Here is a 23874-nt window from a genome sequence, read left to right on the forward strand (position 1 = left end):
ATGTACAGACTTTGACCATAATTGCATCTGAGTCTGTGTTTGGTCCAGAAGGTTTAAATTGGGTAAATCCAGATTAAAACCCAACTGAAACGAATTTCTCATACATCCCTGGTGAGACATGGCTGAAGGACCTTCAAACCTGAATACTTGTGCACCACAGTCTGTGCACCTCTTTAGCCTTAGGCTTTTTGTTTTAAAAGCACACATTAGGAACAAGAACACACTAACACCCAATCATAGCCTTTGCAAGCATGGGCAAGAAAAACAGAATGATAAAGAACCATTGAGATACCTTGACATGGTAAGAAATGTACCACTAAGAGGCAGGGATGCAGAACAATTGTGAAAATACTTCCTCACTAGGACCATAGAACCCCAACTCCTCTCTCTGTTAGGGGGAATGAAAATATTCTAAGTAAACCCAAAGTATCCATCCTTAGAGACAAAGCCTTACCCTTACTCTCTCTGGGCATGGCTAGATGAAGGGGGTTGAGGGGGATGATCTCGTGATTTTATGATCACAAGATCGTCCCCCTACTCTACATACAGCACGCGATGTCCCAGGTGGAAGATGACATCGCACCCACCATTTTGGATTTTTTTTTTTAAAAAAGGAAAATGAGCGCACAAGCACTTGATTGAAATTGTAAGTTTAAAAAAAACCTCACGCTCTCCTCACCCCACCCCTGATGGGCACAGAGATCCTGAGGAGCTCCGTGCCTCATGCCCAGTTCCCAGCTCCTCGCGTTTACTCATGAGGAGCCAGGACAAAAATGGGACAATGGGCCATATGTCCTGTGGTCTCGGGATCATCCTGAGACCACGGGAATACTTGGAATGAAAGGGTAGGGCGATATCCTCCCTTGCTCGGCTTTGTCCATTCTCTTCTGCTGCCCCTTACGCCTGGAACGCTCTTCCAGAACATTTGAGAACTACAAGTTCAATCGCAGCTTTTAAAGCTCAACTAAAAACTTTTCTTTTTCCTAAAGCTTTTAAAACTTGATGTTGTGCGGACTTTATACTGTTAGTTTTACCCTACCCTGTACCTGCTTACCCTACCCTGTGCCTGTTGGCATTCTCTTCCCCTCCTTATTGTTTTACTATGATTTTATTAGATTGTAAGCCTATGCGGCAGGGCCTTGCTATTTACTGTTTTACTCTGTACAGCACCATGTACACTGATGGTGCTATATAAATAAATAAATAAATAAATAATAATAATAATAATAATAATAATAATAATAATAATAATAATAAATCCTGGGCTAAGGGAGTGATCGTCCCTCCCTGCTCCCGGGATGCCCTGGGACTATCCCAGGACGATCCCCAGGATGTTGCCCCATCTTGCCATGCCCCCCCCTCTGTCTCTGTGTGCATGTGTGCCTAGTATTTCTTCCTTTTCCTCTCCCTTCTCTGCACAGTTGACATCATCTGCTTTAGAAGAAAAACCACAAGCACTAATATTAAGTATTAGCATTCATTGTAACCACAGCTACTTTCAGCTCACAGCCTCTGCTCATCCTCCCTTCTCAGTCTCACAATATTGCCACACATCCTCTACCTACAAGAAATGTTGACAGGGCCCAGACAGAGAATTCATCCTCAACTGAAGGGAATTGAACTTGTGTGTCTACCCTTATCTCTCTTTCCTTGTTGTAATTACAACTGTGTGCATTATGCTGAAGGTTCCCAGTCTACACTAAAGTTCCCGCTAAACTGTTTCTTTCTAATACTTCTATTATTATTATTATTATTATTTATTTATATAGCAGTCCCTCTTGCTGTCAACATGACAGTCAGGTGCAAAAGCCCAATGATAAAGCAGTAGCTAAACCTCGGTGGAGCAGCAGCATCCAGTGGAAAAAGGGCATATTCCACAATGGAACCATTGATTTCCAGTGGTAACTTTGCCTCTTAAATGCGGATGAAGTTATACTGGAGATGGACAACGTATATTTTGAAGGGTGAGGTTGTAGAGCTGAAGGAGGCTTGATAGTACCACTGTGTCACACTTGATTTTTCTTTGCCCCCACTCTCTTCTCTGATCAAATAGATTTCACAGCTTTGGAAGAACTACATGAACCTACAAAATGTATTTGACTATAGAGTGTTAATGACCATAAATCATAGAGTTGGAAGGGGCCATTTAGGCCGTCGAAACCAACCCCTAGGTCAGTGCAGGAATTCAGTTTAGCTCATCCCTGACAGATGGCTGTCCAGTCTTTGCTTGAATGCCTGCAGTGATGTGAGCCCACCTAGACAGTTGGTTCCATTGCCTGACTGCTCTGACCATTCGTGAGTTTTTCTTGTATTCAGCTGAAATCTGCCTTCCTGTAACTTAACTTAAGCCCTTTTTTTCTGATGTCCAGTATAGTTTCTTTTTTTAAAAAAATCCTTCTCCAAATAAGAGCCAACATAAAATTACAAAGAATTACACACACACACACACACACAAACTAAAATACCAACACTAGAAACCATTCACTGACCTACATCTATAGTAAGGAATACAATTGTAAATAAAGGGACAAATGTGAACGAATATAATGTTTTTTAAAAGCATGGTATAAATAACTTGACTTCACAGGTAAAATTAAGTAAGGCAATAACATGTGTGTGGAGGGGGTGCATCTAAGGAGGCAATTCTGGAATTGTGATGACAATGCAGAGAAATCCTTTGTTTGGAGCAGGATGCCTATATACACCTGTTGCTGGGGGACAGGGGTGGGAGGGTGCGGTAACACTCATTTCCTGCTTGGAGGTTTCCCATGGCTGGCCACTGGCCAGTGTGTGAACAGAACATGAGACTAGATGGACCTTGGTCTGATCCAGCATGGCTCTCTTTATGATCTTATGTCTGGGCAATCCCAGCTTTAATTTCTCACAGACATAGGGCCCGAAGCAGAGTTCCAGAGTCAGCCTATGCATTATGCTCAATGTGTGCATATAAAAACCAGCTGTTCTTGCTCAGAATTTTGTGACGCAGGGGTTGGGGACCTCTTTCAATCTGAGACTGAATTCGGATTGGTGGGAGAACAGGGAACATTAACCACTTACGGCACAATCCTATGCACATTTAGACAGGAAAAAAAATCCTACAACCAGCCTGTCTGCATCCCCCCACTCCACAGAATGAGCACCCCCCACCTCCAGATATGAAATCCATTACCTCTCATGACGGGGCACCACTTCTCTCAAACAGGGCATCCAATATCTGACTGAGCACAAAGTGTTGTCATCCAATGTGGAAGAAATTGCCAAATTCCTTTTCAAAGGCGAAGGGCTCAACAAGACAGCCATCGGAGATTACCTGGGGCAGAGGTAAGCAGACTCCCTCATCCCAAGTGGACGGACACATTTATGTGTTGTTCTGGTTTGCAGGCTGTGGGGAAAAGTTTGGGTTCGGGGTAAAGTCCCTCCTTGCTTCTTCTTGATCTCACTCTGCCCACTTTCTCCTGCCAGGGACCCAGTGAATCTTCAAGTACTTCAGGCCTTTGTACAATGCCACCAATTTTCAAATCTCAACCTTGTGCAAGCGTTACGGTAAGTCAGTTCTCAAACATGCAATAACAGCAGTAATCTGTGCTTATTGGAGGCTAGGTGCTGCTGCATCTAAGTGCGGCTGCATCTTGAGCCTTCATTTCTAGCTTTAGTAGGTAGATTCTCACATGCACCTGATATGGCTAAACTGCTGGGGGATGCGTGCATGTGTGGGTGAATTCCAGCCATCTACGTTATGATGCACATCCAGCTGAGTTGCTATGGATTAGGGATGTCCATTGCTGAGAAATCTGGCTCTTTTGGGCTTGCTTGACTTCCATGGCATGCCCAACTCAGCTTGCTTTTTTCTAGCCAAGCCACCCAGTTTCCCCAAATTCTGGGGACTAATTTTGGGGGGTCTCAGCTATAATTTGCACAAATAGAGAGTTGTGCAAATTGCAGCCCCAAATGGCACAAATTAGCATACAGCTGCAATTTGCCCAAATCCTGCAAATTAGACCCAAATTTACTCAATGTTCATTACAGCCGTAATGCATGCACATTAAAAAACACCAAAAATCTGCTAGCTGGCCCAACTTGCTGCAAGTCTAGTCAGGCCAGGTAGCGGAAGATGGAATGGAGTCTAGGGGGTTGAGCCGATGAAAGGTCCACCCCTCAACCAGATTCCTCTGTCACCCCTACTAAAGATACCAGTTCTTGACTACATTGAACTACATTGGAAAGCAGTCTCATCATTGTGGTGAAATGGGAAAGGCTGCCGCTCAGTGGCAGAAGACCTGTTTTGCTGGCAAAAGGCCCCAGTTTCAGTCCCTGGCATCTCTGGGTAGGACTGGGAAAGACTCTTGTTTGAAACCCTGAAGAGCCACCACTGGTCAGACAGCAGACAACAAAATACTGAGCTAGATGGATCAATGGTCTGACTCAGTATAAGGCAGCTTCCTTGGTTCCTATGATATCAGAAGGCTATTATAATTGAATGGTAGTATTGCACACAGGCATCAGTATGTTGTAAACACATACCCTCATCGATAGTACTGGAAGAGATTGTTGGTGGGGTGTCCTAGTCTGACTCTCAGTTTCCATTTTAGATTGGGTACTGGTATCTGAGTACAGAATATACTAAGCTAGCATTGAGTCAGTCTAGAGCTAAGGGAAAGTAAAGAACCAGGGCCCCTCATTTGCCCCCCAACTTACCCAAATCAGGAGCTCTGGGGCCCCAGACCTAGATTCCAAAGTCTGCACCCAGAAACACCACTGTTCACCAGAGGGGGGGGGGAACTTTCTAATTTAACTTTATGTAAAATCTGTTGAAAATGTAGGATTTTGTGCGTGCGTAAGACATACACAGACTTTTCAAAATTCTTTTAGCTGCCCTAGAATTTTCTCCAATATTTTGCCTGAGCAGAAAACCCTTCGTGCATTTCAAAATTCACTTTAGGCAAAAATTTGAGCACAACTCTCAGACTTGGATATCTATGCACTCTTGAGCATTCGTGCTCGGTGACTATCTGGCGTTGGAGATTGACTCTTTGCTGTGAGTGCAGAGTGGCTTGAAGATAATTTCTGTGATTTGGGGGAAATGACCGCAGAGTGACATTGCAGTGGGACAGGGAAGAAGAGCTGGTTGTCTGAGACATTCTGGAGTTAGAGCACAATGCACAATGAAAAGTTCTACCCTGAAATCACATGACCATTTTATTGCATAGCTTTTGCTGCACTATATATCTATGTGTATTAAAAAAAAATACATGAAGAAAAATGGAATAATTACAATAAAATAGTCTAGCTATTAAAATACAATTATCCTTTCAGTCACTTGTTCCATGGCACTTACAGAAGACAATATATTCAGAGATACATATAAGAAGGTGCACGAATCCTTCTCCATCACAAACGATGATCCTACACATATGTAATTCCTGCCATGTGAAGACATGGGAAGGTGTGGCCACGTGCACTTTCCTAGGACATGTCTACAAGGCTAAATACATGTGTGCATCATCCTTTGTGCAAAACAATAAGTGGGAATCTTGCAAATTCCTCAAAGTGACTCTCTGTAGAATTCTAGTTACATATAGACTGCCCTTCATAGTTCTGGTTCCTTGTATGAATCTAATCTAATTTAATCTAATCTAATGAATGTAAAGATCTGTGCAGTTGAATAATCACAAGCCATGTGTTCTGAAGAAAAACATGATTTCCAAAAAGGGCATCTTTTTCTACTTCTAGTGACGGGGGAAGGCTCTCCCATTCATGTGGAAGGACTAATCTTATGACCATTAGAAGCAGCTGATGATGTGGTTTTATTCACAGGCAGTTTCTGTGGAGTTTCCGTTTGCCTGGGGAGGCACAGAAAATTGACCGCATGATGGAAGCCTTTGCTAACTGGTATTGTCAGTGTAACCCAGGAGTTTTCGAATCAACAGGTACTTGTGGGAGAGGATGGAGGGAAACATTTGTGGAAGACTCTGCCCAAATGAAGGATGGCCTGGTCCTAATAGCACAGATGGATAGATCAGTCGATTTCTGGTCAATTTTGCATGTGTTCATTCATAAATACTGTTCCATCTTGTTTTCATATTTATGCACTAAACTTGTTTCCACATTATACATTTATACCCACCCCAGCATGACTCTTTTTATGTTCTTATTTTCTTGTGAGTGGAGAACTGCACTGTAAAATTCAGAGGTGCAGATCAGGTTTGTTCACATTGAAAATCACAATTCGCAATTCAGAAAGATCATATTCCTAGAAATAGAATTTGTCAATTACCAGGATGGAACTGGGAATGGAGTGTGTCAGTTTTGACAGGTACTTACCCACCTGTTTGTTATTTGCAGACACCTGCTATGTCCTCTCTTTCTCTGTCATAATGTTGAACACCAGCCTTCACAATCCAAATGTCAAAGACAAACCCCCTTTTGAGAGGTTTGTGTCCATGAACAGAGGCATTAACGATGGAGGGGACCTTCATGAAGTTCTCCTGAGGGTAAGAAGGTGTCATGCTTTTTCCCTTTAATGTGAATGTTGGAAGTCAAGAGAGAAAGGACCTTTTCAAGAATGGCTGAATGTATATCTATTCATCCATGCTACATGGCTCTGGCCATATTATACGAAGCTCCAAGAACAATTGCACCTCAGGTGACCTTCTGAGAGGAGATCAATGAAGCCACTGGTTCTACCATTTATGGGGGCAGAGGACTAACTGTGGTGTATTTACCAACATGTATACTGAGAGGCATCACTCCAATTTGCCTCCCTTCATTATGGAAAGGGTCTGAGAGCTATAAGTATTTCTGTGGGGCTACAAGCTGCATTGTGGCAGGAAGTGAGAGGGGAAGTATAGACAGAAACTGCAAACTATAGGAAATTTGTATTAAAAAGGCAGAACAAAAACCTGAGACAAGCTAATGATGGCTCCAGGCTAATGCAAAATACTTAACAGTTGTCATCTATTCCCCCCTCCAGCTTTCTGGCAGGATTCTGTGCATTTTACAGCTGTGTGCCATTCAGAAATCCAACAGAAGCAGATTCCCAAGCATGCTCATGGATATCCTGGAAGGGGAATAAGGGTTGCGGGAGGATGTGAGCCAAGAGAATTTTAAAAAATGTTTTGCGTATACTGTGTGGGGATGGCTCAGTGGGAAGGGAGGATAAAGGACAGCTTATCCTTTCCTTCCCAATGAACCTTTTCCTACTCTCCAGAACACCATTCACCTATTTACTCACTCATTCACTCACTCAGTCTAGAGCTCTGTGGTCAAGATTGGCAGCCCGCCTCAAACCTGAGTTTTTTTATTGCTACAAAGCACAAAAAGGGATATATGAACATGCATACAAACACATACATTTACTATTTTACACATTCAGCTCGCTCAAAAGATTTTTGCCTTCCAATGAAATGAGTGCACCTTCTTTTCATCTGTATTCAGCTGTTGAAGACACAGGACATCTGTCACAAAATGGTGGTCACCTTATACTAGCAATATATATCTGTATTCCTTGCCATCGTAAACAGTGTAGCTATGTCATGTGACATTACAAGGCAGCAGGGAAGACCACCTGCTAAAGAGGGTTTCACTTTGGTCAAAGCAGGCCTCAGACTGCCAGAGGGGGTTGCACAGCATCCCTGATTCATGCTGCAAAGTCCCAGGCATTTTCTTTAAGAATCACGCAGCTCTTTTCAAATTCAACATCAGTGATCAAACATTCTCCCGAACCATCACTCAGGATGCAACTCTGATTTTGTTTAGGAACCGCTGACTTGCCCTTTAAGTGCAACGCTGGACTTTTCTGCTCTTGGCAGTTTGGAGGAAGTTGCAGGAACTTTACATAAGTGACATCATATTCCAGTAGCCCCGATGTCATTACTTTACTGGATAGGTATCCAGGAAAAACAAACAAACATATCAGTGAGTCACGATGAGTCACATGTGCATAATGAGGACTTCCTGCGCTGTCAGCATTATGAAAGTGCCATATGAAAGAAACCCCCTTGCTGAGTGAAGGATAAATTATGAAAAACAAAAGAGACTTGCACATGTTTTTATTTCACATGATTTGTTTTGGAGATCAAAAGTCAAATTTGGTATGACTGAGGTGGAAAAGAAAAGGAATGGGAGAGGAAACTGCTTTGTTGAAGGAAATGGGGTACCAAAGACAAGTAGCCATAGGGAGAGAGACTGTGGTGGATGCTGAAATCTAAGCAGGATCTACACTACTGCTTTATAGCAGTTTCTAATGGTTTATAACTGTTCAGGCCCAGAACACATTATATTTACCGCTTTCAACCCATTTTCAAAGTATTATATATCCTGCTTGGTGTAGATCTGGCCCTGGTTTGCTTTTACATAGCCCCTTTCTCTGGAAGTGTCTTCCTTTGTCCACTCACTTTTTAACAGAAGATCCAAATTACGTAATTGACAAATTGTTGCATTCCAGTGTTTTCTATGTTGACCACCTGTCATTTTTTGGAACTGATTTGGAACTATTTAAAAAAATAAAATGCAATTGCAGTGCCAGCCTGTTCAATGTGGGCAGACAAAGGGTATTAAGGGGTTCTGTGCTTTTAATTAAAAGCTTCCTGTTTCCAAGTCCAGCTCATCCTATTGCATCCTTTAAGCACAGGATTACTGGTGTACAGCCTCTATTAACCTACTTCCTAATTAACCTATTTCCTGTTATTGTTTTTTGTCTTTTAATTGCAATATAGAAAAACAGTGCTATTTTGTTATATAAAAATAATAAGACAAAAAATATGAGAAGAAATTGCCTCCCCTCTCATACACATGCACAAACACATACCCCTTGTGGGAAGAGAAATTGACAAGAAATGGCAATTAAAAAAGGCAATCCAAGGGGCTACTAAGAGGTTTTTGATTAGTAATCCTAAGCTCAACAGGTAGCCATAAAATGGGCCAAATCTGCAAGCAGGAAGCTTTTAATTAACATTTAATTTTTGCTGAATTGAACTTATTGAGTAAATCATTTGGAAGGATCTGGCCATGGAGAAGGGCATTGCTGGATAATATAGGACAATGTTAAATGCTGCATGGAAACTCAACTTTTATTCCACAGTGCTAACAGGCTCCAGTGTGAAAGCAACCCTGTCTGGAAGACCACTTCCTAACCATTCTCTGGTTTCTGATATTTGGTCTAAATCCCTTCCTGTTTCAAGATTTTTTTTTCTGTAACCAAAGGGAGAGACAAGGGCTGGATCTATATATACAACAGAATGCTACACTAGGCTCCTGAAGTGGTGGATGCATTAATTAAGAGTGCATGTGGGGGACCCCATGTAAACCAAAAAGAAAGGAAGAAAGACAAGCTCCCTTCAAGTAGAAAATGAGAGAGGTCCCAGCCTCTCTCATTCCTGTGCTTGTTTTTCTATTTGTAGGCTTTTTACACAGAGAATTATCATCATCATCATCATCATCATCATCATCACCATAAAAAAAAAAAAGATTATTCTAACTGCATCATTGCCATCTCATTCTACTGCAACTGTAGACCCAGCCTAAATGGTCTTGCTCTGGGCTCCATTTCTATGCACCTCAGTCTTTTGCACTGCCCTGTGCATAAGTTCTGTTGGGCCATGCAAAGCTATAGCCATGTGTGACTACATTTCCAGTTCTTCATTTCCATCCATGTCTGTCTGTCTGTCTGTCTGTCTGTCTGTCTGTCTCTCTCTCTGTATGTATATAGGAGCATTTATTTTATTTTATTTTATTTATTGCATTTCTAGAGCAGGTCTAGACCACAGTTTTTTCTCCCATGCAGTTCCTGTGTGATTAATCTTAGAGGATTGTAAGGCTGGAGATGGGCCCGCTGCCAGTCATTGTGGGCAATGCCGGGCCTGGATGTATGGAGCTGGAATAAAGCAGTTTCCTAATGTTCCTACACTGAGACACATGCTGGCACCCTTCAGGATTGTCCTTTTCTTCCTCCCCTTCTTTTTCTGAGGCAGAGTTTGTTTGACAGCATCAAGAACGAGCCATTCTCCATCCCAGAGGATGATGGAAATGACCTCACCCACACTTTCTTCAACCCCAGTCGGGAAGGCTGGCTCCTTAAACTAGGTAAGGCATTTCGCAAGCTGCTGAAAATCCAAAGCCAACCCTCTCTCAAGGAAACCTGCAAAGTCTCCTAATTAGCGGAGGACTGCAGCAGCCAGACAGTGTGGTGGGGTGACAGTGACCCCTGGTGTTCATTCTTCTATGCATTCCCTAGAGATTCCTTCTTCTGAATGCAGAGGCTGCTGGCAGCTAGTAGGAAGAGGCATGCTTTACTATTCTGCCCTCTGCTGACCTGGTTCTTTGTATGGTTGCTACTTGGGGCAAGGGGCAAGGAGAGACAGAGGCCATGGCTAGACCAGGCCTATATCCCAGGAGCAGACAGGGATGACCCCTCCATTTGCCTGGGATAATCCTTAGGTCTAGCTAAGGCCAGAGAGAGTGTTGCTGGGAAAGATCTCTGGAGACTGACATTTTCCAAAGATGATTAGAACACAGGCAACTGGATCAAGTGAGACAGGGCCTTAGAGTCCAGGATGCATATATCTTTAGAGTATCACTTTGTTGTGTTTGTTCTCAAAAATCTGCTAGGTGAGCTAGGTCAGCCTCACCCAGCCTGGCACCGTGCAGATATTTTGGATGACAAAGCCCCATCATGGGTCATGCTACCTGCCTGGGACTGATGGGAGTTGTAGTCCCAAACATCTAGAGGGCACAAGGTTTGGAAAGTTTGGGCTAGATTGAGGGATAGTAACTTATCCAAGGCTCCTCAGTAAGCAATTGACTCAGTCATTCAATAGGCTACACTGATTCATTTCTCTAATTCATCAGCATGTTTCCTTTGGAATAAGTCCCATTGAGCTCAGTAGGGCTTATTTCTGATTAGATTTATATAAGATTGCATTGTTGATCTCTGATTCTGGCTCCCCACACCCTAAAACAAGCAAGCAAACAAACAGAGAGAGCATGGGACACCTTTCAGACCGTTGCATCTGCTTTTTTGGAAGTCATTGAACCTGTTCGGTTGGCACACTAAGCCACAGTGCTTAAGCATTTTGAGCTAAACATTATGGATTAGTGTGTCATGTGAACCATGACATAGCATGTCATGGAAACCATTCCTAACCATAGTGGCATCTAACCATAGTTTAAACACACACACTAACCATTTGCTGCAAAAGGGTTAGCTGCCTAACCATGGCTTAGCATGTTGTCTGAACAGGCCTATTCTTGTTTCTTTTGCTCAAATATCAATGAATTGAAACAATCCATTTCAATATGAAAAGTTCTAAAACCCACATTCCCCTAAGCCAGGGGTAGGCAACTTCATGCCCTCCAGATATTTTAGAGTTCAGTTTCCACAAGTCCCAGCTAGCACAGCCAATGGTAAGGGATTGTGGGAGTTGTAGTCCATCTGGAGGGCACCACAAAGTCTACTCCCGCCCTAAGCCAACATTTTAGAAAAAACACATCACCACAACAGGTCTACAATTAAATCAGTTGCACCCAAGGCACCTTACATGGTCCTCCTCCTCTCCATGTTATCTTCACAACAACCCTGTGAGGTAGGTTAGGCTGAAAATCACTGACTGGCCCATACTTACCCAGTGAGATTCATGGCTGAGTGGGGATTAGATCCCAGGTCTCTTGAGTCCCAGTCCAGTCCTCTAACTACTACACCACACTGGCTCTTATAGCTTCACAATTAATCCAAACTTATTTGTGTTGTTCCTGGGTGAACATATTCTGATTTATTCTTTTGGCTCTAGGAGGCAGAGTGAAAACCTGGAAACGCCGTTGGTTCATTTTGACAGATAACTGCCTGTACTACTTTGAATTTACCACGGTAAGAACTGTGTGCTCCATTGAAACAAATCTTATCTCCAAGAATGAGTGCCCTGTTTAATTTCATGGCTAGCATTAGAATTCAGGCTGTTCAGAGTGTTACCTGAGGCCCATGGAAGAAACCTTGAATGAATGAACTCAGCTGTATCTAGCCAGAAACATAGCCATGCTACTACTAGACTCCAAAATCTCTGCACACCTGGAAGTTTGGAAGTGACAGAAACATTCAAGAGTGGCACAGTGCCCGCTACCTGAACTTAACATCCTGTTTTGCCCAGGCAGTGGGTGCTTACTTTTGTGAGGGCAAGCCCTTTGAATCACCTCTGTTCTAGCAGGACCTCTAATCACCTTCCCTGATGCTCCCCCATGTTTTGCAGACGAGTCAGGAGAGCATATTAAGGAGGATTGTGGAAGTAAGAGGTCAGTGAGCAGCCAGGTATCCTTTTTTATTATTTATTTATTTATTTATTTATTTATTTATTTATTTAAAACATTTATCCCCCCCCATATCAATAAGATCTCAGGGTGGCGTACAGATAAAAGTATACAGTATAAAACAGTAAATATACACAGCTAAAAACAAATTAAACCATAAACCAAGTTAAACAATATATAATTTAAAAGCAGTAAGACTATTAAAACAATTAAAACAATGTGCCAACTTAGTGAATTCAACCATTAAAAGCTTTGTTAAAAAGCCATGTTTCATTTGGCGCCGGAATAAAATCAGCGTTGGCGCCAGTCGGGCCTCCAAGGGGAGGGCATTCCACAGTCGGGGTGCCTATTTTAGAGAGGCCATTCTCTAGAGCTGTCAGAGGAAAGATCTCTTTTTGAAGGTGTCCTCTCATAAAAACATAAGAAGAGCCATGCTGGAATAGACCAAAGGTCCATCTCGTCCAGCACTCTGTTCATGCAGCTGTTGATCAGGAATCCACAAGCAGGACACAGGTGTAACCACACCCTCCTGCCCATGTTCCCCAGCAACTGTTATATTATTATTTTTTACTGATGCATAAGTTGCCACCTAGAGATCAGAATGTTCTTTCAGGGGTGAGGGTGGGGGAACCTGTTGTCTGGACTTAGCATGCAATGATGCACCATCCTTCACCACATCAAGGCAGCAATTCCAGTTCATAGTGAGACGGACTGTGGCATTTCTTCTGACTGCATATGCTGCTCAGTGGCCATCTCAATGGTTCTGCGATGGAAAGGTTCCCATCTTTGGATGCCTCTTTGGAATAAACCCTTTCCATGCCTGTGTTAAAAATTGTGGTCCTGCCTGCCATTCCAAACTCATAATAAACAAGTTTCAGCATATTCCCATTGCTGCCCATTCTAGCCATAGGGTAAATTTCATAGCTTACCTATCACAGGTGTTGCTCTCCTACTGCTGAACCAGCCTGAATATAGGGAATTGGGAATTAAGTCTTCCATTGCCCAGTCTCAGTGGGGTGTCACTTAGGAAGCTCTTACCGCTCACTTCATTGGTATTGTGTGCAGTCTTGGGAGATAACTCATCTCTGATTTGCATTGCTTTCTAGGACAAAGAACCTCTGGGGATTATTCCACTAGAAAATCTATCTGTTCGACAAGTAGATGACCCAAAGAAACCAGTAAGTCCCTGCCGCTAATGGTGTGATATGTGGGTCGTCCCAGCTTTAACAAGGAGGGAATGTACATGTCGTACTGAAGGCGCCTGCGTCCGCCTCCAGTGCGCCCTCAAAACGATGGTGTAGATGGAGAAAGAAGAGACGGAGGAAGAGGCGGAGGAGGAGGCAGCTGGGGAACTGGCCATGTCCTTGCTGCCGCCGCCTCCTCCCCCGCCTCCCCGCCAGCCTCCTGCTGCCGGGGTAAGAGCCACCCGGGTCGGAGAGCTCGGCTTCCGCCGAGCTCTCCGACCTGAATGGCTCTTACCCTGGCAGCAGGAGGCCGGCGGGGAGGCGGCGGCGGCAAGGACGCAGCCAGTTCCCCAGCCGCCTCCTCCTCCGCCTCTTCCTCCGTCTCTTCTTTCTCCGTCTACACCATTGTTTTGAGGGCGCACTGGAGGCGCACGCAGGCGCCTTCAGTACGATGTGTAGATCTTCCTTGCTCTCTTTTTCTTGGATGTAGGCAACATTGTTTCTTGTTACAGCATGAATGTCTAGGTGAAAATGGGTTTAGTTCTAGGAATTGTTGATTCAGGCTATAAACTAGACAATGTAAGTGGGACCTGCAACAACCAGCCAGCTATGCCTTTCTCTAGCATGCTATTCCGTCCCTCCTCTGAACCTGGTTTTCTGTTGATTCCCCAACAGTCAGCTTGGAATCCATGCCCACCAAGCATCCTCAGTCCCAGTGGTGTAATGAAGCCAGGGCTCATAGGGATGCAACCCTGGGACTTTTTGATTAGCAGGGATGCCTGAGGTCATCTGCCACCACCCTCGGAACTTCCCATTTCCTCTGAGTTTCACTGTAATCTTCACTGTTGCTGGGGTTAGGGAATGAACAGCAATAATATATTGTTCTTTGTTATAATGCAAAGTGTTCTGGGGTGGGTTGGTCTTGAATGGGAATTTAAAACTCATTGGCTTTTCAAAAGACCGGCTCCTGGTGGAGATAAAAAACTCCTGGAATTGGTTTGGCAATCCCCCATAGCTACATCCCCAGAAGAGTCCCAAAATGTATGTTTTTTTGGACTCCAGCAATAAAGCAGAGCAACTGGGTTGGATACACTGGTGACAATATATACAGTAGTAATAATAATAATAATAATAGTAATAACAACAGTAATAATAAAATATTTGTAAAAAATACTTTTTTTTCAGTGTAGTTAAAGCGTGTGTGTGTGTTTGGGCCTTGCTAGACCAGGCCGGCTGAGCCGGCCTGGAGGCGGGGCTACGGCGCGCTAACTGTAACGCGCGCTGCCCAGCTTCCTAGATGGCCGACGCACAGGGACGACGGAAGCCCTGCAGTGTCGGCCATTTTTTGTTTTGTTTTAAAGGGGCAACGTGGGGCCCGAAGCTGCCGGAAAAGGTAAGGTTTTTTTTTACTTAAGCCCCCCCATCCGCCCACCTCGCCATCCCCGTCGTCGCCCTCCGCCATCCCCTCGCCGTCTCCCATGTGTCGCCCTCTGACCCCCCTCGCCGTCTCCCGTGTGTCGCCCTCCGCCATCCCCCTCTCCTGCCGGTCTGGCCTTCCCTCCCCCATCTCCCCCCCCAGGGATCAACCCCCCCGGCGCGATGGGCACAGCGCTCGTATGAGCGCTGTGCCAAGTCCGTGGCTTTTCGCAGCTACTAAGCGAGTAGCCGCAAAAAGCCACGGACCTTCCTAGATGTGAAAAAGGTGCGCCATAAGCGACTTCGCTTATGGCGCGTTAGAGGAGGCCTCAGTGTGGCCTGGGCCCAGATTCCCCTGTGCGTCATCTGGACGCACAGCAGGGAAAACGGGTCTCAAAGCGCGCTAAGGCCTCGTCTAGCAAGGTGTGTGTGTGTGTAGAAACAAATACATGACATATTTCAGTCAGACCAATAAAAACACAGTATTATAGTATTTAAACAACTATCTTTACCTACAAGCATTTTTACTAAAACCAAACATGTTTTGACCTGTGGTCTTCTTCAGTGGTAAAATGAACATTCACAATCATATAAACATATGTCAACAATACATACAACACAAATAACCATAGGGACCACTGCAGTGCTAAAACCTGTAAATACAAGGACAGTCTAGTATTTAACAATATTACTTATTAAAAAATCCCTACTTAAAATCAAAATAAAATATATCCAAAGATTTTTGGACTCTTCTGGGGATGTGGCTATGGAGATTGTCATGATGAGTGTCTGTAATTCAAAATTTTCCACTGCACCATCACTCAGTTCTTATTGAGCTGATCTGGGGAAGGTTCCCCTTTTAGTGGGTTTTCCCCCCTATTTGTACTTCTGCAAACCTTGGGTTTTCCCTGAGGATCTCTGTCTCTCTCTTTTGCACAAATAGTATCACTTTGTCTACATAAGATTTGGCGCTTGGATAAGACGTTTGCTATTTGGTATATGGGTCCCTCAAAAATTGTTACGTGTAACTGGGGGTGAGCCTTCAAAGCTCCCCCTTCCCAAGCAGGAAGTTGTTCAGAATTGGGATGTCGGAGAAATCCACAATAGAACCCTATGAGTGGATTCCACAGTGGACCAGTTTTTCTCAAGTCGCACAGATCCTGCTGAGTGGTTTCTTTTATTTTGTGGAATTTTATGTAAATTTAGTGTAGAAAAATAAATTAAAACATGTGAGTTTCTGCAAATTTAAAAATTAGAAAGAATCTGATTTCATCATTAAGCAGAAGATGGAATGAAAGGCACCTGAGAATCAGCGAAAAACAGCTGCAATATTTGTTTGTTTTTACAAAATCCATACATCCCTAGTCCAGAATGAATAAATGGGTATGTGCCAGTTGGTGAGAGAGGAAGGGCATGGGAGAGGCCCTTTATGTGTCCTCCATCTGTCTTCCTTCTGCAGCAATTCTATTCCATTTCCCTTCCCACTTTCTTAATCATCAAACTGCATTCTGTAGATTATTTTTTCTTTCCTCCTTTGTGTGTGTACTTCTGTAAACCTTGGAATTACCCTGGGCTTGCTGATACCTCCCTCTTGTATGTGGCTCTTGCCACTGTGGCTACATAAAAGACAAAACAAAACTTGCCACTGAGAATCTCTGAACTGAAATTAGAATATTCCATAAACAAAAAACCTACGGTTTACAAAACAACATTATAGGCTGTACAGTTTTCAACCAAACTCCAAAAAGCAGGGAAATTGAGAGTTAAGGCTCACAGGCCTATAACGCCACATCCTCCCTAAGGAGGCAGAAAGTGCCAGTGAAATTCTCATTCTCCCAAAGCAGATATAAACCATGAGGACAGGATGGAGAATAGGATATGCAGAGGTGACTGTGGGGTTGTGGAAAACTGATGACGAACAACTTAGGGCCACCTACTTCTATTTTTTTTTTTAGTGCAGCCCTTCCCCAACCTGGTGCCCTCCAAAGGTGTTAGACTACAACTCCCATCATTGCAAGTCAGTATGTCCCATGGTCAGGAAAGCTGGGACAGCAGGAGAGGGAATGCTGTTCTATATCCTTACCAAATACAGGGGCTGCGCAATATTTTTTTCTCACACACATCTCGCATAGAGCAGCACGACTGATAACAGAAGGGGCACTATTTGTTGGAGATGTAGAACCAGAGCAAGAGCTGGCACTTTCAGCTTTTCGTAAATACCCTGCCCTTCAAAGAACCAATTTTTTTCTTAAAATGTGTTCATACAAAATATACTGTTCACTCCCCACAATCCCTCCACAATACATCATCTCATCAGCGTGACAGAGGAACAGAAAAGGATTAGTTTGGGTGTCTTGAACTCCTTTCAAATGAGATTAGTTTGCAATCCTATACCACTTGGGGGGAAGCCCTAGTAAACTCAGTGGCACTGGCTTCTGAGAAGACATGTATAGGACCCAAGTATAAACCATCCTTCTCCAGCCTGGTGCTGTCCAGATGTGCTGCGCTGCAACTCCCATGTTATGGTGAGGACGAAAATCATTTTCATCAATAGTTTTTAAAATAATCCTTCCTTACACATGAATCTATTAGGTGGTAGCTCTGCCTTTGATCTCACACTGCTGAACACTAAGAAAAATCCTCTGCGGTCACAGCATTCTTCTGCGGTCACAGCATTCTTGATCACTGTCCATGCTGACAGAGACTTTTATGAATTGAATGCTAAAACATCTAGAGAGCTACATTTTGCCTGCCCTTGCTCTAGAACAGTGGTTCTCAACCTGGGGCACTCCAGATGTGTTGGACTGCATCTCCCAGAATGCCCCAGCCAGCTGGCTGGGGCATTCTGGGAGTTGTAGTCCAACACATTTGGAGCGCCCCAGGTTGAGAAAGGCTGCTCTAGAACAACATTCCCCGATCAGTTTTCCAGAATCCCATAGTCACCTCTCCACATGTTTGAGAGTACAAGTCGCAGCATTCCTGTCCATGGGACATACTGACTTGCAATGATGGGAGTTGTAGTCCAACATCTTTGGAGGGCACCAGGTTGGGGAAGGGCTGCTCTAAACTGCCCAGAGAGCTCCGGCTATTGGGCGGTATAGAAATGTAATAAATAAATAAACAAAAAAAAAGTAGGTGGCCCTAAGTTGTTCGTCATCAGTTTTCCACAACCCCACAGTCACCTCTGCATATCCTATTCTCCATCCTGTCCTCATGGTTTATATCTGCTTTGGGAGAATGAGAATTTCACTGGCACTTTCTGCCTCCTTAGGGAGGATGTGGCGTTATAGGCCTGTGAGCCTTAACTCTCAATTTCCCTGCTTTTTGGAGTTTGGTTGAAAACTGTACAGCCTATAACGTTGTTTTGTAAACCGTAGGTTTTTTGTTTATGGAATTTCATGGTTTTGTGTAACGGATGACCACACAGGAAAGAAGCCATATAAATGTATGGGCTGTGGGGAAAGTTTCAGCTCTAGTGGGACCTTGAGTAGACATCAAAGAACCCACACAGGGGAGAAACTATAAAAATGTGTAGAGTGTGGGAAAGCTTTAAAATTATGTTCACCCTTACTTTACATCAAAGAGAGCTTCGGCTATTGGGCGGTATAAAAATGTAATAAATAAATAAATAAATAAATTCACCGAGGTGAAAAACCATTTCTGTGTACTGAGTGTGGAAAAAGCTACAATCCCCTACACACTTTCCAGGGAATAAGACCATTACATTCAATGGGACGTACTTCTGAGAAGACACTGACAATATTTGCTAGAGGAGGCAGCCATTTTCTCTCAATGTTCCAATATAGCTGAGGCAGGTGGGGGGGAGGAGGCACTACTGAGCATGCTTACAAATCAAGATGGCCACCCTATATATTATATTCAATAAACAAAAAACCAATGGTTTACATAATAACATTGAGGCTCTAGGGCAAAACAATAATAATTAAAAATCAACCGAAGGGATTTTTTTAAAAAAAGAAAAGTCATTCCACCAACTACAATGAAGGCCGAAGAAGACACCACCACTGGATTAATGAGTAAGGGTCTCATTCCATCAATTGTCATGGTTCACATGACACTCTAAGCCATAATGTTTAGCTCAAAATGCTTAACCACTGTGGTTTAGCATGCCTTTTGAACAGGGTTAGTATGTAATAAACGACACACAGGAATAAAAGCCACACAAAAAGCTAATGCAGTTTTTGGAAGCATTACTTTCTAAATCTTTTAAATATCAGATGTGCATATTACATATGACTTGGGTCTGCTGGAAAGAAGGTGACCATTTTTGATCAATTTCTCAATGTGAGCCAATAGTGTAATGTTGCAGCATAAAAGGCTAATGCAGTTTTTGGAAGCATTACTTTCTAAATCTTTTAAAAATCAAATGTGCATATTACATATGACTTGGGTGTGCTTTCAGATAGCCTGCTGGAAAGAAGGTAACTTTTTTGCTGGCAGTTAGAGTAGAAAACATATAATAGCGGAATAGGTGATGAAATCATCTGACCTGGCGTAAGGCATCTATGGTACTTCTGTTCCTTCCCAGGAGCTCAGGGCAGAAATAACATCTCCCCTTCCTAGCCCCCCCTCCAACAACCCTGTGAGGTAGGCTAAGCCAAAATTGGGTGGGATAGCTAATACCCTGGAACACAGAATCAAAGTTGAAAGTGAACTTGATAGGCTGCAGCGCTGGGCTGGAAACAACAGCATGAAATTTAATAGGAATAAATGCCAAGTTCTACACCGAGGAAAAAGAAACCAAATGAACTGTTGCAAGATGGGGGGGGGGGATACTTGGCTCAGCAATACTAAAAATGAGAAGAATCTTGGAATTGTTGTAGATCACAAGCTGAATATGAGCCAACAATACGATATGGCTGCAAAAAAGGCAAATGTTATTTTGAGCTGCATTAATAAAAGTATAGTTTCCAAATCAAGTGAGGTGCTGGTTCCTCTCTATTCGGCCCTAGTTAGGCCTCATCTGGAGTATTGCGTCCAGTTCTGGGCACCACACTTCAAGAAGGACGCAGACAGAGGAGGCAACCAGGATGATCATGGGTCTAGAAACAAAGCCCTATGAAGAGAAACTGAAAGAACTGGGCATATTTAGCGTGGAAAAGAGAAGATTGAGGGGAGAGATGATAGCACTCTTCAAATACTTAAAAGGTTGTCACACAGAGGAGGGCCAGGATCTCTTCTCGATCCTCCCAGAGTGCAGGACACGGAATAACGGGCTCAAGTTAAAGGAAAACAGATTCCAACTGGACATCAGGAAAAATTTCTTGACTGTTAGAGCAGTGCGACAATGGAATCAGTTACCTAGGGAGGTTAAGTGCTCTCCCACACTAAAGGCCTTCAAGAGGCAGCTGGACAAGCATCTGTCAAGTATGCTGTAGAGTGGATTCCTGCATTGAGCAGGGGGTTGGACTCAATGGCCTTTTAGGCCCCTTCCAATTCTACTATTCTATGATTCTAAGTGAGGTAGGCAACAGAGGGTAGAATCCCACATGAGTCCTATGTAGTGCAGACCCATTGACATGAATAAGACTTATGTAAGTTTTGACCAAGTTAAGTTCCATTCATTTCAGTGGGTCTACTCTAAGTAGGATTTACCTTGGATTTTACCCTCAATATATATTTTGGACTACAACTCATTGGCTGTGTTGGTGAGGGCTTATGGGAATTGTAGTCCAAAACATGAGAAGCCAGGATCTAATTTGCAGTAGACCTAGAATCCAGTTTTAAAATCAGCAGGAAGCCTAAGCAGTCTCCCCCCCCCCTCCCCATACTTTTAACAGGGCAATCCTGTGCAGGTCTGTATGAGGCTTTTTTCCAGAGAGGCATGCCCAGGATTGCAGCCCCAGGATTGCAGGAGGCGGCAGCAACAACAACAACAAGCAGCAGCAGCAGGTTTGCTCGGCAAGGGGAAAAAGCCCTGCAACTCCCAGGGAGCTGCTAGACCAGTCTAAGGCTTGGAGATGCTGGGAGTTGTAGGACTTTCTTCTTCCAAACACGAGAAGGGCCAGGAGGTGAGCTGGATCCAGGCACTCACCCGAGGAGAACTTTCTTTAAAGTAAGCACCATGGAGACCTCGTGGCGCGCTGATCTCTCTCCCTTGTGCTCCCTCGTGCCGAGGCCCTGCATGGGAGCCTGTTTCCCCGGGAGAGCAGCCGTGAGGAGGCGGGGCAGCCGTTTGTGTTGTTGTCGTTGGGTTGCTGCTGCTGCTCCGTCTGGTCGTTGTTGGGTTGCTGCTGCTCTGGCTCTGCCTCCGGTCCTGCTGCTCCGCTTCCGCCCGGCTCCCCCTTCCACTCCCCAGCCGGCCGGGGCTTCTCAGGTGTTGCTAGGCTGCTGCTGCTGCAAGGCCTGCGCTGCCATCTTGGGGCAATTGCCGGGTCGCGCTGACAGGGAAGGAGGGGCAGCGGCAGCAGCCACATTTTGTGTATGCTGGACTGGGCAGCGAGCCCCCGGGCTGGCTCCTACCCCCGATAGCCCTCAAGACAGGAGGGAGGGGGGAGAGCGCCGCTACTGCGCATGCGATGTGTTATGAGGCCTCCATTGACTTTAATGGGGCAATTTTTTTATTATTAAAATTCAATGGAAGGGAATTTTAAAAAAAGAAAGGCCATTCCATCAACGAGATGGACTGGGGAACACGATCCCACCAATGGATTGGAGGGTAAGGGTCCCAATTCGGAGCTTTCCCTGCGCAAAAAAAAAGTCGCCAACCCCAGTTTTCAGTTTCACTTTTGAGTCAGAGAGGATTTTTTTACTTTCGTCCTTTCAACTGCCACCACCCCTTCAATATTTCACCAAACTTCTTGAAATTGCCAGGGTATGTAAAACCAGCATTTCTTTCTGGCAGGTCGTATTTTCAGAAAGATTGGTGAAACATTTTCCATTTTATGAACGCTAGAATGACCCACCCCCCAATTTACAGGGTAACATGGTGGAATGCTCTTTTTACTGATCGCCTATAACACAGGGGACACTACAGTGTCCCCTGTAATAGGATATTCTTCTCTGACATCGGAGTCTGAAAAGCCAGACAAATCTAGGTTCTGAGAAGCTTCATCATATGCCCTACCAGGTTTGGTTAGGTTCTTCCTATAATTATTATTATTAGAGTCCACCTCTAACCCACCAGGTTTCCCCTGGCTCTGTCCAAACTCTCGTCATCCTGCCCTGACTCTTCCTCTGACCCCACCCAAGTACCAATATTTTTGAAGTGAAGAGCTGGCAACCATGTTGGTGAAAGTTTCAAAGACTCTAAAAGAAAAAGAAAAAGAAAGAAAGAAAAGGAAGTGGATAGAATGAAATTTAGCAACCTAGCTACCCTTCTCTCCAATTCTCTCTTCAGCCCCATAGCCAGAAATTGTACAGGGAGGTGAGATGGGTACACCAAAAAGGGTCTATTGTCAGTTAACACAAAACATTTAAAAACCAAAAAGAAAATGGTCTAATCCTATAGCCACAGACCTGAGAATAAGCCCTATAGTATTTAACTCAATGACAATGGGTCTTACTTCTAAAAGAACATGTATAGGCTTATGCTATTAATTCATGAAGTCTGCAGTCCCTAAGTGAAGTTACCTGGGAATATGCTGAACATAGTGGGATTTACTTCTGAGTAAGCATGCATTGGATTACAGAATGAAAAGGACTGTAGAAACCTAAATGTTGTGTTGTTGTTTTTAACAAAAACTGGAAATGGACTGGAGTTTCCTTAAGGACATAACCCTGCCCCCCCAAGCCATCTTGGCTATGCACATTCTCTGCTTCCCGCTGCTCCCCCCCACACCCCAAAGTAGGAAAACAGACAGGTGGATTTGTACAGATCCTAAGCATCCCATGTATGAAATGAAGATGCACCACAAGGACATATGAGAATGAGTTTTCTCGCAGAGGGTTAACTTGGGGAGCTCAAAAGCTCATTCTGGAGTCTTACAGTACATTGAAATAGGCACCTGGGGAGAAAAAAAACCCAATTACTTTTACACGTAGGTATCTTCCGAGATGGATCTCAGCAGGAGCAATACACCTGTCTTTAAAGAGATGCTGGAGTGTCAGCTCTTTGTTATTGGTGTCTAGTCTAATCAACATCTTGAGGGAGCCCACCCTTTAGCGATGTCAATCAGGATTTCATCTGAAAGTGAGACTGGGTGGGGAGAGAACTGTAGCCAGATCAGAACAAATGATTCCTGCTGCTGATCGCTCTTCTCTGACTCTGGAGAAGCATCAATTCAGCAGATTGCTTGATAGCTTAACCAGAGGGACTCTTTACAGAAAGTGGGAGAGAATTCCTCTATTGGGATTGCACAAATTATACATGGTGCCACCGATCTGGAAATTCCTGAAGGAGCAGAGGAAATTCCTGAAGGAGCGCCTGAAGTGGTGAAGTTGTCCTGCAAAGCTGTCATCAAATCATCCCATGTTTTGCACATCATTTAGGTGTGCAGTGCTGACAAGGCAGCAGGGCAGGTCTTCCTTTGCCAAGGATGCTGGGATGGAAAGGCTCTTCAGATGAGCAGCCAGCTAGGGGTGCAAAGTAGGGATGTGCTCCGCTTCTAATCGGACCGGAGAAGCAGGAGCGGAGCAGGGGGCTTCGCCTGCCCTTAAGGCGGAGGCGAAGAGGATTGGGGGGCCGGCGGAGCGTGGCGAAGAGGATCGAGGTGAAGGCGGATTCTTCGCCTCGATCCGGAGCTCCGCCGGAAAGGTAAGTGGGGTTTACCGGGCCCTGCCGCTGTCGCTGTCGCCCATGCGGCGACGGCAGCAGGGCCCGGTAACGCCCCCCGCCCTCCTCTCCCTTACCTGCCTCCGTCCACGGTCCGTCAGCGTCTCCAATTGAGCCCGTGGTTCCAGCAGGAAGTCTGGGCCGCACTTGCGGCCAAACTTCCTGGTGGAACCACGGGCTCAATTGAAGACGGCGACGGACCGCGGACGGAGGCAGGTAAGGCCCCCTCCCCCTTGGTCCCTTACC

The 23874-nt window shown here is 44.4% G+C and overlaps 1 protein-coding gene across 1 annotated transcript in view; it reads left to right on the top strand.

The window, feature by feature from the left end:
- The window catches only part of CYTH4 (cytohesin 4), a 49498-nt gene that overhangs the window by 21085 nt on the left and 4539 nt on the right, over positions 1–23874 (top strand). Inside the window, exons 5-11 of the mRNA XM_063134588.1 lie at positions 3203–3321; positions 3463–3543; positions 5815–5927; positions 6343–6491; positions 9969–10080; positions 11784–11860; positions 13401–13472. Of these exons, the coding sequence (XP_062990658.1) occupies positions 3203–3321; positions 3463–3543; positions 5815–5927; positions 6343–6491; positions 9969–10080; positions 11784–11860; positions 13401–13472 (723 nt within the window). The remainder of the gene's footprint in view (positions 1–3202; positions 3322–3462; positions 3544–5814; positions 5928–6342; positions 6492–9968; positions 10081–11783; positions 11861–13400; positions 13473–23874) is intronic.

Source organism: Elgaria multicarinata, chromosome 9, assembly GCF_023053635.1.
Source record: "Elgaria multicarinata webbii isolate HBS135686 ecotype San Diego chromosome 9, rElgMul1.1.pri, whole genome shotgun sequence".
NCBI classification, from domain to species: Eukaryota; Metazoa; Chordata; class Lepidosauria; order Squamata; family Anguidae; genus Elgaria; species Elgaria multicarinata.